The sequence below is a fragment of the Megascapheus bottae genome, chromosome 3 (assembly GCF_031878675.1).
Source record: "Megascapheus bottae isolate mThoBot1 chromosome 3, mThoBot2.hap1, whole genome shotgun sequence".
In the NCBI taxonomy this organism is placed as follows: domain Eukaryota; kingdom Metazoa; phylum Chordata; class Mammalia; order Rodentia; family Geomyidae; genus Megascapheus; species Megascapheus bottae.
In genome coordinates, this window is record NC_143511.1 from 707,501 (window position 1) to 721,515 (window position 14,015).

At 37.9% G+C, this 14,015-nt stretch overlaps 1 protein-coding gene across 4 annotated transcripts in view; it reads right to left on the reverse strand.

Moving 5' to 3' along the window:
* Positions 1-14,015, reverse strand: part of Naa35 (N-alpha-acetyltransferase 35, NatC auxiliary subunit) — a 74,669-nt gene that overhangs the window by 51,120 nt on the left and 9,534 nt on the right. For 3 of the 4 annotated variants that reach the window (XM_090329431.1, XM_090329430.1, XM_090329432.1), the window contains exons 3-6: positions 12,852-12,885; positions 10,844-10,958; positions 8,947-9,021; positions 5,414-5,581 (exon numbers count right to left, since the gene is read on the reverse strand). In XM_090329431.1, coding sequence (XP_090185557.1) covers positions 5,414-5,581; positions 8,947-9,021; positions 10,844-10,958; positions 12,852-12,885 — 392 coding nt within the window. The remainder of the gene's footprint in view (positions 1-5,413; positions 5,582-8,946; positions 9,022-10,843; positions 10,959-12,851; positions 12,886-14,015) is intronic. The other variant, XM_090329433.1, reaches the window with a different exon arrangement.

Consider the following 14,015-nt stretch of genomic DNA (forward strand, 5'->3'; position numbering starts at 1 on the left):
GGCTCAAGTGCTACAGCCTTAGCCTTGAGAAAATCCAGGGACAGTTCTTAGGCCCTGAGCCCAAGCCCAGGACTGGCAAAAGAAAAAAATAAAAAAATAAAAAAAAATACTACCCAGATTTGCAAGTTCAAACAAAAGAATATAGATGCACAAGAAAGAGAAAATTCACAATGCAAGAAGAAAAAGTACATTGACAGAAAAGCTGCAGTTCCCATTTTTTTTCAAAGCAAGTGAAATGTCTCCACTTCAGGAAATATATATCAGAACAAAGTAGAACAGCAACTAGGAACTTCAGAAACATCCATTTCAAATAAATAAGCCATTTGTGTCTAATCTTTTTTTTTGCAGGGTTGTAGGGCTTGACTCTGGGTCTGGGTGCTGTCCCTAAGATTAATTTGAGAAAAGAGTCTCAGGTACTGCCTGGGCTGGCTTTGAACCTCGATTCTCAGATCTCAGCCTCAAGAGTAGCTAGGATTACAGGTGTGAGCCACTGTGCCACCCAGCTTGTGTTTAATATTAAATATCTTTTTAAAAAATTAGATGATTAGGGTCGAGAGTGTGGTCTAGAGCTATAGTGCTTACTTAGTAAGCATGAAGCCCTAGGTTTTATTTCTCAGTACCACATAAATGAAAATCTAGAATGCTATTAGAATGCTAGTCTTAAGCAAAAGAAGCTAAGGGACTATACCCAGATCTTAATAGTTCAAGCCTCAGGACTAGCCAAAACAAAAAAGCAAATAAACAAGGGCTGGGAGCATGGCCTGGTAGTAGAGTACTTGCCTAGCATGCACGAAGCCCTGAGTCTGATTCCTTGGTACCACACACACAGAAAAAGCCAGAAGTGATGTTGTGGCTCAAGTGGTAGAGTGCTAGCTACAACTCCCTCGAAACCACAGAGCACAAGCACATGCCCACACAAACCCACTGACTAAGCACTGGCGCCTTAAGAGTGTGGGCCAACTTAGAGCCAGAGCCAAAACAGGCAGCCCACCCACAGGAGCCCACACCCTTCCAAACCCTACCCATCAGGAGACCTGAAGCTATCTCCACAGGCCTCATCAAGTCTGATCCCAGCTCCTTTCAGCTAGCCTGGAGCTAAGCAAATTCTCAGGCACTTGCTGGACTGGGACGCAGTGTGGTCTAACTCACCTTGTGTGAGCTAGCCCAGGCCAAGCGAAGGCAAGTACACGCCAAGTACAGACCACGGCCCAGACAATCCTTGAACCCAAATGCATAAGCCATGACAAAATTCATGAACAATCAAGATCAGGAACCAAACTCAAAAGCCAACAACAACCCAGGGAGGGACCCCACTGAGAGTGAAGAATAGATGGAAGACAAAAAAAACTCAAAAAATGGCAGAATTGGGCCAGGAGTTTGGCCTAGTGGTAGAATGCTTGCCTAGCACTCATGAAGACCCCGATTCAATTCATCAGTATCACATATATAGAAAAAAGCCAGAAGTGGTGCTGAGGCTCAAGTGGTAGAACGCTAGCCTTGAAAAAGTCCGGGGACAGTGCTCAGGCCCTGAGCTCAAGGGCAGGACTGGCACAAAAAAAAAAAAAAAAAAAAGGCAGAATTGGTCAATGAAATAAAAGGGAAGATGCGAAAACAATCCCAAGAGCATGAGGAAATAACTAAGAAAATCCCAGCCTGGGGCTGGTGGCTCATACCTATAAGCCTAGCTACTCAGGAGGCTGAGATGTGAGGACTGCAGTCCAAAGCCAGCCCAGGCATGAAAGTCTCCAATTAACCATTGGATGAGGTGCGGTGGCTCAAGGGGTAGGGTGGCAGTCTTGAGCTGAAGAGCTCAGGGTCAGTGCCCAGGCCAAGAGTTCAAGTGGAAAAAAAAAAAAAAACAAAAACCCAAGACTCCCCAAAAGAAATGGAGATTAAAAATGGACATGCTACACACCTCATTAAAAGATGAAATTTACTCTATGAGAACTGATCTTGGAAATATAAAAAGTGCAATGTCCACAACATATACCACAGTGGAATCCACAGGCAACAGAATAAATGAAATGGAAAACAGAATATAAGGACCACCAAATTAATGGAATTTATGAACACTAAATGAGCATTACAAGAATACTAAAGGGAGGAATACAACCTGAAGAAAATAATCAAAATCAAGAAAACTACTCAGGAAAAATCATTAAAAGACCAATTTAGTAAGCACAGGAAGAAGAAAGAAGCAAAATACAGGAAATCAAGAAAATGGCAGAAAACATGACACTTATAGCTTTAATAATACCAAACAATAATGGACTCAATTCCCCAATCAAAAGAGCAACAACAGCAGATAGGATCAAAAACCAAGATGCATCCATTTATTGTCTGCAAGAAACCTATCATACAGTCACAGATAAAAGCAAACTCCAAGTGAAGGAATGGAAAAGATCTTCCAAGTAAATGCACCCTGCAAGTGAGGAGTAACCATTTTGATTTCTCATAAAAATACTCATTAAAATTAGTATGAAGAGACAAGGAAGGTCATTACATATTAATAAAGGAAAGATCCATGAAGAGAAAATCACAGAGGTTGTTATCTATGCACCAAACAAAGGGCCACATAAATACCTTAACAAATACTCTTGTACCTACAGAACAAGATAGACCCAAACACAGTAATAGTGGAGTAGTATGAATATCCTACTCTCACCAAAGGACAGGTCAATCAAACAAAAGATAAACAAAGAAACCTCTGATCTAAATGACACTGTAAGGGCCGGGAGTTTGGCTTAGTGGTAGAGTGCTTGCCTAGCATGCACGAAGACACAGGTTCGATTCCTCGGTACCACATACAGAGAAAAAAGCTGGAAGTGGTGCTGACGCTCAAGAGGTAGAGCTCTAACCTTGAGAAAGTCCAAGCATAGTGCTCAGGCCCTGAGCCCAAGCCCAGGACTGGCAAAAAAAAAAAAAAAAAAACTAAATGACACTGTAACCCAAATGGACTTAACAGACATCTACAGAGTATTCCACCCAACAACAACCCAATTCATATTCTTCTCAGCAGCCTAAGGAACATTTCTCCAAAATAAATCCTAACATAGTACACACAAAGAACCTAAACAAATACAAGAAGATTGACATTAATACCTTGCATCTTATCTGACCACACTGAAATCCAACTAGTTCTCAACAATAAAACTTACTGCAGATAACACATGGGTCACAGAAGAAATAAGACAGTTCTTACAATTCAATGAAAGTGGTAACACATCAAAGGGGAACCTCAGGGACACAGCAAAAGCAGAGCTGAGGGGAAAGTTCGTAGCCCTAATTGCACACATGAAGAAAACAGAAACAGCTCAAATAAAGAACCTCATGATACAATTAAAACTGCTAGGAATACAAGAAAAAAAATCAACTCTAAAAAGCAGAGGTATGACTCAAGTGGAAGAGCACTCTCCTTGAGCTAAAAAAGGCAACAGTACCAGAGCCTCAATTCAAGCCCCAGGATCAGCACAGAAATTGAAAAAAGAGGGCTGGGAGTTTGGCCTAGTGGTAGAGCACTAGATTTCTTGGTACCACACACAGAAAAAGTTTGAAGTGGTACTGTGGCTCAAATGGTAGAGCTCTAGCCTTTAGAAAACCCAAGGACAGTGCGCAGGCCTTGAGTGTGAGGTCCAGAAATGGCAAAAAAAAAAAAAAAAAGTTGAAAGGTGAAGAATGACATCGCCCAAAATAACAATATACTCTACCTGACATATATGACTATAACCCTCTCTGTATCAACTTTATAATATTACAAACAACTGTACAGCTTTAACAAATTTTCTACTTGACGGAACATTTTTATATGATAGGAATACTTTAATTGAAACTCCTTTGTACAACTGTTTAAGAATAACAAAGCAAAAGTAAAAAAAAGGATGTATTATTTAATTATTAATAGATTTTTTTGGGGGGGGGTCGGTCAGTCGGTCGTTGAGCTCTTCAGCTCAAGGCTACCACCCTTGAGCCATAGTGCCACTTAAATTTTTCTGATGGTTAATTGCAAATACGAGTCTCACAGACTTCAATGCCAGGGCTGGCTTTGAGCCGCAATCCTCAGATCTCAGCCTCCTGAGTAGTTAGGATTACAGGTGTGAGCCACTGCACCAGGCTGGGATTTTCTTTATTATTTCCTCATGCTCTTGGGATTGTTAATGCATCTCTCTTTTTATTTCATTGGCCAATTCTGCCAATCAGCACCTGGCTGATTTCTTAATTTTTACAAGGCAAGTAATACTGTTTTCTACTCATTCTTTTATTGTTGATTATGGGGCTTGAACAGGGCCTGGGCACTGTCTTGTAGGTTTTTGTTTGTTTGTTTGTTTCCTCTCAAGGTTATTGCTCTACCACTTTCAAGCCACAGATCCACTTCAGTTTTCTGGTTATTAATTAGAGATAAGAGTCTCAGACTTTCCTGCCTTGGCTTACTTCACTTTCCTGCTGTGGCTGGCTTCAAACTGCGATCCTAAAATCTCAGCCTTCTGAGCAAGTAGGAATTATAGGCATGAGCCACCAGGGCCCAGATGTTTTCTAATTGTTAAATGTATCCAGAACAATCAGAAAAATTCAACACACAGGGGAAAAAAACATTTTATCTTGAATGCAAGCCTTTGGTATAATGCTTTCTACTTGTTTTCTTGCAAAGCTAGCTATAATATGTTCTGCTTTTTCCACCCCTTTTTTTTTTTTAGAGGGGAACAGTAACTTTAGTCTCAACTCAAGGCTTCACACCTGCTAGGCAGATGCTGTACCACTTGAGTTTCACTCACAGCCTTTTTTACTTTAGGTATTTTTCAGATAGGGTCTCTAATTTCTGTCCACAACTAGTTTCAGAACAAGAATTCTCCTGTGTATATTTACCTCCCTTTTAAGTTAGAATACAGGAATGTATCATCACATCCAACTAATTTACTGAGATGTGGACCTTGCTATCATTTTTTTGCCCATGGTGGCCCTAAGCCATAATCTCTACCTCCTAAGTAATGGACTTTTTTACCTTTCAAGAACTATCTTCTTCCATACTACTGAATGCTCTGAAATCACTGAAAACTATACAGTGATTACATTTAATAAATTAAACCCTAACCTCAATGATGGCATTGTTCATCATTTAACACTCTTGATTAACATGTGTAGATAAATATCCACATTTGTTTACACAGGCATTTTTTTTTAATCCTGAACAACTATAGATTTCTACAAGCATAGTTTTAAAGATCTGCTGTTAGGATTGGAATCGTGACTCAAGAGGTAGACCACCCGTCTACCCGTATAAACTCGAGTAGCATCAGAAAAACAAAAAAATGATAACATTATGTTTAAAAAAAAATAGGTATCACAAAATAACTGACATACATCACAATGAAAAAGGTGCTCAACAAACTTCCAAGAATTCTTTTATTAACATTCTTACCTCTTCAAAAACAGCAGCTTTATTAACTTTTTCCCTTGCAATGTCACAGATTTTCAAGATTCCCAGAGCAAAAGCTTTCATGGCAGGATCTTCTATAAAGTCTGGATTATGGATATAAAGGCACGTAAATACTGTCTGTGCCAAGGAATGGCCTTCTAACCATGTTATCTAGAAAGAAACAAAAGAATCAACATATTTAAGGTAATACAGAGTGCCAAGTCTATTGTGATGCAGAAGTCAAAAGCCAGAGTGCCAGACTCAAATAAATATAAAATTGATTAAGATTTAAAATATAAAGGTCAGAAAGAACAAGAGTTACAATTAACTTTCACTGTTTTTCAAGAATATCCCTATATAAAATGCTTAGATCTAGAAATGCTTCAAATTTCAGAGTTTTTGCATTTGGAGTATTTGTACAGACTCCTTACAGGTGGAGCATCCCCAATCTGAAATCCAATATATCTTAAAAAATTGACAAGTTTTTGGGCACCATGTTAGATTTTCAGATCACAGATACTCAAACTATACTATATTATAGTATCTATAATATAGATACTATATTATCTATATTGAATGCATTCTCATATTTAGAATTCAGTATGCAACAGATCTTGTGGATTGTCTATGTAGTATTAAAAATCAGTTTTAGGGCCAGGAGTTTGGCCTAGTGGTACAGTGATTGCACGAAGATTGGGGTTCAATTCCTTAATACCACATACATAGAAAAAGCCGGAAGTTGTGCTGTGGACAAGCCAAGTGCAACGGCTCAAGCCTATAATCCTAGCTACTCAAGAGGCTAAGATCTGAGAATTGTTGTTTAAAGCCAGCCCAGGCATGGAAGTCCATGAGAATCTTATCTCCAATTAACCACCCAAAAACCAGAAGTGGCATTGTGGCTCAAGGGGTAGGGCAGGACAGTGTTTAAGCCCAGAGTTCAAGTCCCACAACCGACAAACAAACAAAAAGAAAGCCCCAAGATAGTGCTCAGGCCCTGAATTCAAGGCCCAGGACTGGTTTTAAAAAAAATATATAATGTAATTAATAAAAATCCATAAATTGAGGAAGTCCAAGGTTACAACTAATGAGGTGGTCTTTGCTTCTAACTCTAGTTCTTATGCTCCACTAACAACTCATAACTCAACCAACAGCATCAAATCTCACTTAAATTATTCCAAGATTAGAAAAAAGTCTGTCTCCTCCTAATTCTATACTTCCAACCACAGGCATCTTTCTACAACACAAAAACAGGCTCGAGTGAACACTGAGAACTGCGAATACCAACAACAGTCAATTTAAGAAACTACTACACAGAGATATGGAGGGACAAATGCAGCAATTGTATTCACTGGACAGTACACTGAAAATGAACTATGTAACTTATGGGTGAGGACAGGAGGGAAAAACTGGGAAAGAGCAAAGGAAGGAGTGATAAAACTGCAGGGGACATCACCTTTATAATAACAATGAAAAAAAAAAGAGGCTGGGAGTTTGGCCTAGTGGTAGAGTGCTTGCCTAGCACACATGAAGACCCAAGTTCAATTCCTCAGTACCGCATATACATAGAAGAAAGCCAGAAGTGGTGCTATGCCTCAAGTGGTGCTATGCCTCAAGTGGTAGAGCTCTAGCTTTGAGAAAACCCAAGCACAGTGCTCAGGGCCTGAGTCTAAGCCCAAGACTGGCAAAAATAAAAAAGGAAAGAAAAAAAAGAAACTACTATATTCAAAGTATTCTATTAGGAATGTTTATAATATTTTTCTCCCATTCTTTTCCCTAACCTTTTGAGGAGATAATACTTTCTTCCTTTTGTATATAAAGAACAGTCAGGAAGTTTAAATGATTTGGATAAAAAATTTTAAGTAAGGCGTGTATTTAGAACAACTTGTACAGAAGATTTTCTAAATAAAAACCATGTATCTATTAAAGCCTCAAATCAAGAGTGTCACAGAACTTTGTGTTTTACAATTTTAGCAAAACTCTTACTGTTTAACTTTCCCTCCTTTTCAAACAATAGCACATTCCTCTCTACTGGCCACCTGCAGTTCTTCAGCTACCAGCAGCTATTCCTCAAACTGGACATTTTTACTCTGCCATGCCAGAAATATACTGTTACCCCTATGGTAATAGAACTACTATTAACCTCAATACCTCACATCAAGACTTCTTTCTGTATTTCTTACTCTATCCCAGACATAATTATTCTCTCCCCTCTAACCTCTACAATGCCATTGTAAAACCATTCACACATTGTCAAATTGTTTCTCAGCATATTTGCCTTCTCACTTACATTACCAACTATGAATATACAATGCTAAGAGCTAGGTGGGTGTTAGTGGCTCATACCTAGAATCCTAGGTACTCAGGGAACTGAGATTCCAGGATCATGGTTTGAAGTCAACTCAGGCAGAAAAGCCCCCATGATACTCTTATTTCCAATTAACCACTGAAAAACTATAAGTGGTGCTGTGGCTCAAATTGTAAAGCGCTAGCCTGGAGCACCAAGACGCTCAGGGATCAAGCCCCACAACTCACCCCCACCCCCAAAAAAAAGAGCCAGGCACCAGTGGCTCATGCCTTAATCCTAGCTATTCAGGAGGCTGAGATCTGAGGATCCTGGCTAAAAGCTAGCCAGGGCATGGAAGTCTGTAAGACTCTTATCTCTCCAATTAACTACCAAAAAACAAGAAGTAGCACTGTGGCTCAAGGTGGTAGAGGACTCCTCTTGAGCTGAAGAGCTTAAGGACAGCCCCCAGGCCCAGAGTTCAAGCCCCATGACAGGAAAAAAAAAAGGAAAAAAAAAAAGATACCTTTGAGGAGGAAATGCCATCTTTAGAGAGCAAAAGATTGGGATTAGGGTTATAGATGTCCTTCACAATGCAATCTAGTCACTATAAGAAAACACAGGTGACTAACAAATTTGAAGATCTATAAAACTATATGTAAAAAAACAAAAGTTACATTTGGAATGCACTTAGCAATACATATTTGCTGAAAAATAAAATATACATGTTTCTAAGGACAATGATTGGAAGTTAATTTTTTAGAAAGAATGGCCAGAAAGCAAGCAGTACAAATAAAAATGCTTCCACCAATTAAATACTACCTACAGAAGATATATATCTATATATAGCATAGATAAGACATTAAAGCATTTTCTTCACAATAGGCAATCATTTATTCTCCCAAAGCCAATCTAAACCTCCCTTTGTTTCAATTATCTTGTGAAACCTACCAATTATTTTATATTTCTGTAGGTAACTTAAAAATAAAAAACCATTTTGAATAATGGCTATCTTATCTACACAGAAACAAAAAATACTTTCAGCCAGAAAGTAAAGAGTGCCAAAGTACCTAATTAGAAGATAAAATGCTGCTTCCAGTGGTCTAAGTTAGCTTGCTATTTATTATGTTCATTTTACTAAATGAACAGATCATACATTTCATATTCAACATTAGTGTTTGTTAGTGTTTTTATAGTTTATAATTTTAAGCCTAAAGACTCAGTTAAATCACAGATTTTTAATGTTAATTCTTACCAGACAGCAAAAACATGTATCCATTATCCCAACCAATTCAGGCAAGGTGAGGTCTTTGATTTTAATGGTGCCATCCTAAAACAGGAGACGAAGGAATGACATATAAACGTACATCTTTTAAAACTGCTTGGTAAGTTCATAATTTTATTTTTTTTATTGTAATTAGTAAAAGGGTTACATGATATTTGCCAGATAGAAGGTGCATTAATTCACATACATTGATACCCTTTCACATGTCTTGGTACCCATTTCCCTCGAGTTCATAATTTTAAAGTAGAAAACACTACTTAATCTTTTGATGAAACTAAACTAAGACTTTAAGTTAACTCTATTCTTAAAACAACATAGTTTAAGAAAATTTATTTTTACTTGACAAATAATACTTATTGAAACACTACTTCTTAAGCAATAAGGGAAATTCTTAAGACAACTTCATTTACTAAATTTCTTTGATTGACAAAACCACAGTTCAAATACATTTGTTTTTGTTTAGGACAATTTCTGTCATCGGGGCTTGCTTCGAACACCTTAAATAGACTAGACTGCCCTTGACCTTGATATCTTCCTGTATCTGCACATGGAGTGCTGGGATTACAGGCATGTGCCACTAGCCAACACAAGTTTTTTTTTTTTTTTTGGTGGGTCATGGGGCTTGAATCCTGGGCCCACGTGCTGTCCCTGAGCTCTTCAGCTCAAGGCTAACGCCCTACCCCTAGAGCCACAGCCCCACTTCCCTTATTCTAGTGATTAATTGGAGATAAGAGTCTCACAGTCTTTAGTGCCCAGGCTGGCTCTGAACTTCAATCCTCAGATCTCAGCCTCCTGAGTAGCTAGGATTACAGGCGTGAGCCACCGAGCCCAGCTACAAATTATTTTTAAGCACTAATATGGATCATTTTAAGACTTGAAACTACTTACAAAAAAAAAAAAATTTTAAGAACTTACCTAAAGTTGTAAACATTGCTACTTATAAGTTTTACTTAAAAATTTATTTAAAATTTTCATAAAACATGCAAAACTAAATTCTGGCAACCACATATGAATTTCTAACTCAACTGTCAATGACCAAATAAATTTAAAATTGGTAACTATAACATTTTGCTCCACATATTAATATATATATATATAGAATAATCTCTAAACCAATTATCCTGGTACCTGAATGTATACCAGAACACTGAAAAACTAACTTGAAAAATATAAATGGAGGGCTGGGAGTGTGGCCTAGTGGTAGAGTGCTTGCGTAGCATGCATGAAACCCTAGGTTCCTCAGTACCCCATATATACAACAGAGAAAGCTGGAAGTGGAGCTGTGGCTCAAGTAATAGATCACTAGCCTTGAAAAAGCCCAAGGACAGTCCCAGGCCCTTAGTTCAAGCCCCAAGACTGGCAAAAGAAAAAAACGAACTATACATCTATAGATACATATATATCTATAATATATATGTAAATATATGTGTGTATAGATGTTTACATTTATATATACACATTGGGAGATAATGGTTCATACCTGTAATCCTAGCTACTCAGGAGGCTGAGATCTGAGGATCATGGTTCAAAGCAAGCCTAATAGCTTAAATCTGTATGTCTGCTATATCCAATTAAGCACCAAAAACCCAAGAAGCAGAGCTGTGGCAAGTGGTAGCCAGAAAGCTCAGAAAAGTACTCAGGCCCTGAGTTTAAGCCCAGGACTAGTACCAAAATAAAAACAACAACCAAGAAAAACAAAAACCAAAAATCCCCACAAATTTAGTAAAACTTAAAACCTCAAATAATTTCTACATTTCAAGTTAAAGACTGACTGATTTCTGTTAGATATTTGAGGTGCCTTAGAAAATGTTATTAAATACAGTTTAACACATTCAATATTTTTAAACAAACAAAAAATAGTGATTACCTTGATAGCTTGTTCAAAATTGAGAACTTTTCGATTCACCTGGTTTCCAATCATGCCAGCATCCATTTTGGGATCCATCATTTCAATAGCAGACATGGCTTCAAAAAGACCAAATCTGTAAATAGCCCACAAGCTGTTTTGAACCCAAAGTCCCAAAATGGTATAAGCATTATTACAGCCCTTTTTAGAACCATAGTATTCTGTAGAAAAATAAAGATAATTCACTCATCACACTAAGTTTCTCTAAGAAGCAAAAGTATGACATCAAGAAAGCTGTAAAGATACACGCACGCGTGGCATGTGTCTGTCTCAGTCGTGGGGCTTGGGCTCTGCCTGGCATAGTCCCTGAGCTCTTCAGCTACAACCCCTACCCCTTGAGCCAAGCCCCATACCGTTTTCTAGTGGTTAATTGGAGGTAAGACTCTCAGTGTCTTTAGTGCCAGGACTGGCTTAGAATCTCAATTCTCAGATCTCAGCCTCCTGAGTAGCTAGGATTACAGGCATGAGCCACTGCACCCAGCTAACATAATCATTTGAGAGCAATACTAAAGAACACACTCCCATCTATGAAAGTGATGAATGTTGGCCAAACAATATTTTACAAAGAACATCGTAAGCCCAATAGAAAAATACAAGAGAGTTTATCAAGAAAAAGACAGATTTGCCAAACATCAAACAATACTACACTGCTACAATAATGTAAAGCACTAGAGAATCTACCTGTCAATGTAAAATAATATAGTTCACTCAATTTTCTTTTTAATTTTATTTTATTGTTGGGGTAATGTACAGAGGGTTACAGTTACATTCATCTAGTAATGGACACATTACTTCTTGAAAGTTGTCACCCCTTTCCATATTTTTCTCCCACTTTCCCTCCCCTCACTCCCTCCTACTCATCTTGTTTTTCCCTTATTCTACCTTTACCATACATACTTTTTAGAAGATAAAAGCAGTTTAGTCAATAAATATTGTTGAGAATGGTTGGAGAATTCTCCATCTGGAGAATTTTTTTGTTGTTACTCAGTCCTAGTGGTTGAACTCTAGACCCAGGTGTTGTCCTTGAGCTTTTTTGTTCAAGGCTAGCAAGCTACAACCTGAGCCACAGCTCTATTTTAGCTTTCCAGTAGTTAAGTGGATATAGTAGTGTCAACAAGCTTTATTGCCCACACTGTATTTGAACTGTGATCCTCAGATCACAGCTCCCTGAATAGCTTGGACTCATCACAGGCATAAGCCACTAGTGTCCAGCTAAAGTTCTATCTTGATTCACACAATTTGAAAAAAAACAAAAACAAAAACAAAAAAAACCTTCAGGTAGTTCCAAACCTACAATAAAGCAAAAAAAAACAAAACAAAACAAAAACTACTCGCCAGTCATTCACATAGCTATAAAGGAAAGTATTAACTGAAATTACAAAAATAAATTCTCAAAGTGTATCAACAACATAGAAACCTCAACTGAGAATAACTTAGAAATTCAAAAGCTGTCTAATCCACAGCTCTTTAACAGGAAACTCTTGGAAATCTAGTAAACCTTTGCTTCAAGAAATTATACATTCAGAACATGTACCCTCAAAGAAAATATTTTAGGTCAACGTTTTTGTTTTTGTTTTCCCCAGCCTTGGGCCTTGAGCTCAGGGCCTGAGCACTGTCCTTGGACTTTTTCAAGGCTAGAGCTCTACCACTTCAGTCAGAGCACCACTTCTGGCTTTTTTTCTATGTATATGGTACCAAGGAATCAAACCCCGGTCTTCATGCATGCTAGGCAAGCACTCTAACACTAGGCCAAACTCCAAGCCCCAATTTAGGTTAAAGTTTTACCAGGCATGACCTTTTACATTATACTTGAAGTCAGCTGTCCTAAGTTAACAATATATTTAAATTTTATTTTCATTGCTTTGCAATGTAAATTTACCTAGCTTTCAAGAAATACTATTCCACAAGACAAAAAAAAATCATGGAAATATTACTACACTATTTCACACAAGAACACATATATACTTACAGTTTATCATGAAGTAGTTCTCCCAACTTTAGCTCTAAAAGAAACAGAAAAATCCTTTGAAGAGATAAGACTTATATAGTTTTCAGTTTCGTTCATTCATTCATTATTTGTGGTCCTAGGGACTGAGCTCAGGGCCTTAGTGCTGTCCCTAGCTTCTTTTGCTCAAGCTTAGTGCTTTACCATTTGAGCCACAGCTCCACTCTGGGCTTTTTGGGGGAGAATTTATTGGAGATAGAGTCTCACAGACTTTCCTGCCTGGTCTGGAGGAGCCTTCATCCTCAGATCTCAGCCTCCTAAAGGAGGTGCAAACCATTGGTACCCAGCTTTAACTTTCAATTCTAAGAAATGATCAGGAAAATACAGGAAGCATTTAATGAATGTGTTTGCATACTTTTAAATTCATTCTTTGAAATAATTCAGTCTACTTAATTGTTAATACTTTCTATACAGTGAGTATCTAAATACTAAGATTATTATAAATCAAAGTGGTTTTCAGAAAATAAATGAAATTTTCTGTTCATGCCAGTATTAGAGCTTGAGGCCAGGACCAAGAAACTCTTCCTTTTTTGCTCAAGGCTGAGCCACTATCACTTGAACAACCTCCATTTCAAGTTTTTTGTTAAGTTAACTGGATTTAAGAGTCTCTGGGGGGAATGGGAATTTGGCTTAGCAGTAGAGTGCTTACCTAGCATGCATGAAGCCCTGGGTTCGATTCCTCAGTACCACAGACACAGAAAAAGTTGGAAGTAGTGCTGTGGCTCAAGTGGTACAGCGCTAGCCTTGAGCAAAAGAAGCTCAGGAACAGTGTCCTGAATTCAAGCCCCAGGACTTGCCAAAAAAGTCTTGGGATTTGTCTGCTTCAACTGGCTTCCCACTTATGTAAACTTTGAGATTTTGGCCTAAGTAGCTAGGATTACAGACAAAAGCCACCAGCACTAACACTATGACTTTGGAGAACAAGTGACCATCATTAGCCATAATATTTCAATCAACTTTAAAATTAACCTCAAGTTGTTTCTGAAATCAACTTATCACAACAGTATTATGTATTGTAGTACTTTTAATCCCTACTAAAAAGAGATCTTTTTAAAATCACTTATTTCCCTTTGTAAGTTTTCACATAAAAGCCATGTTTATTTCTTAAATTGTTTTTAAATAGTGATC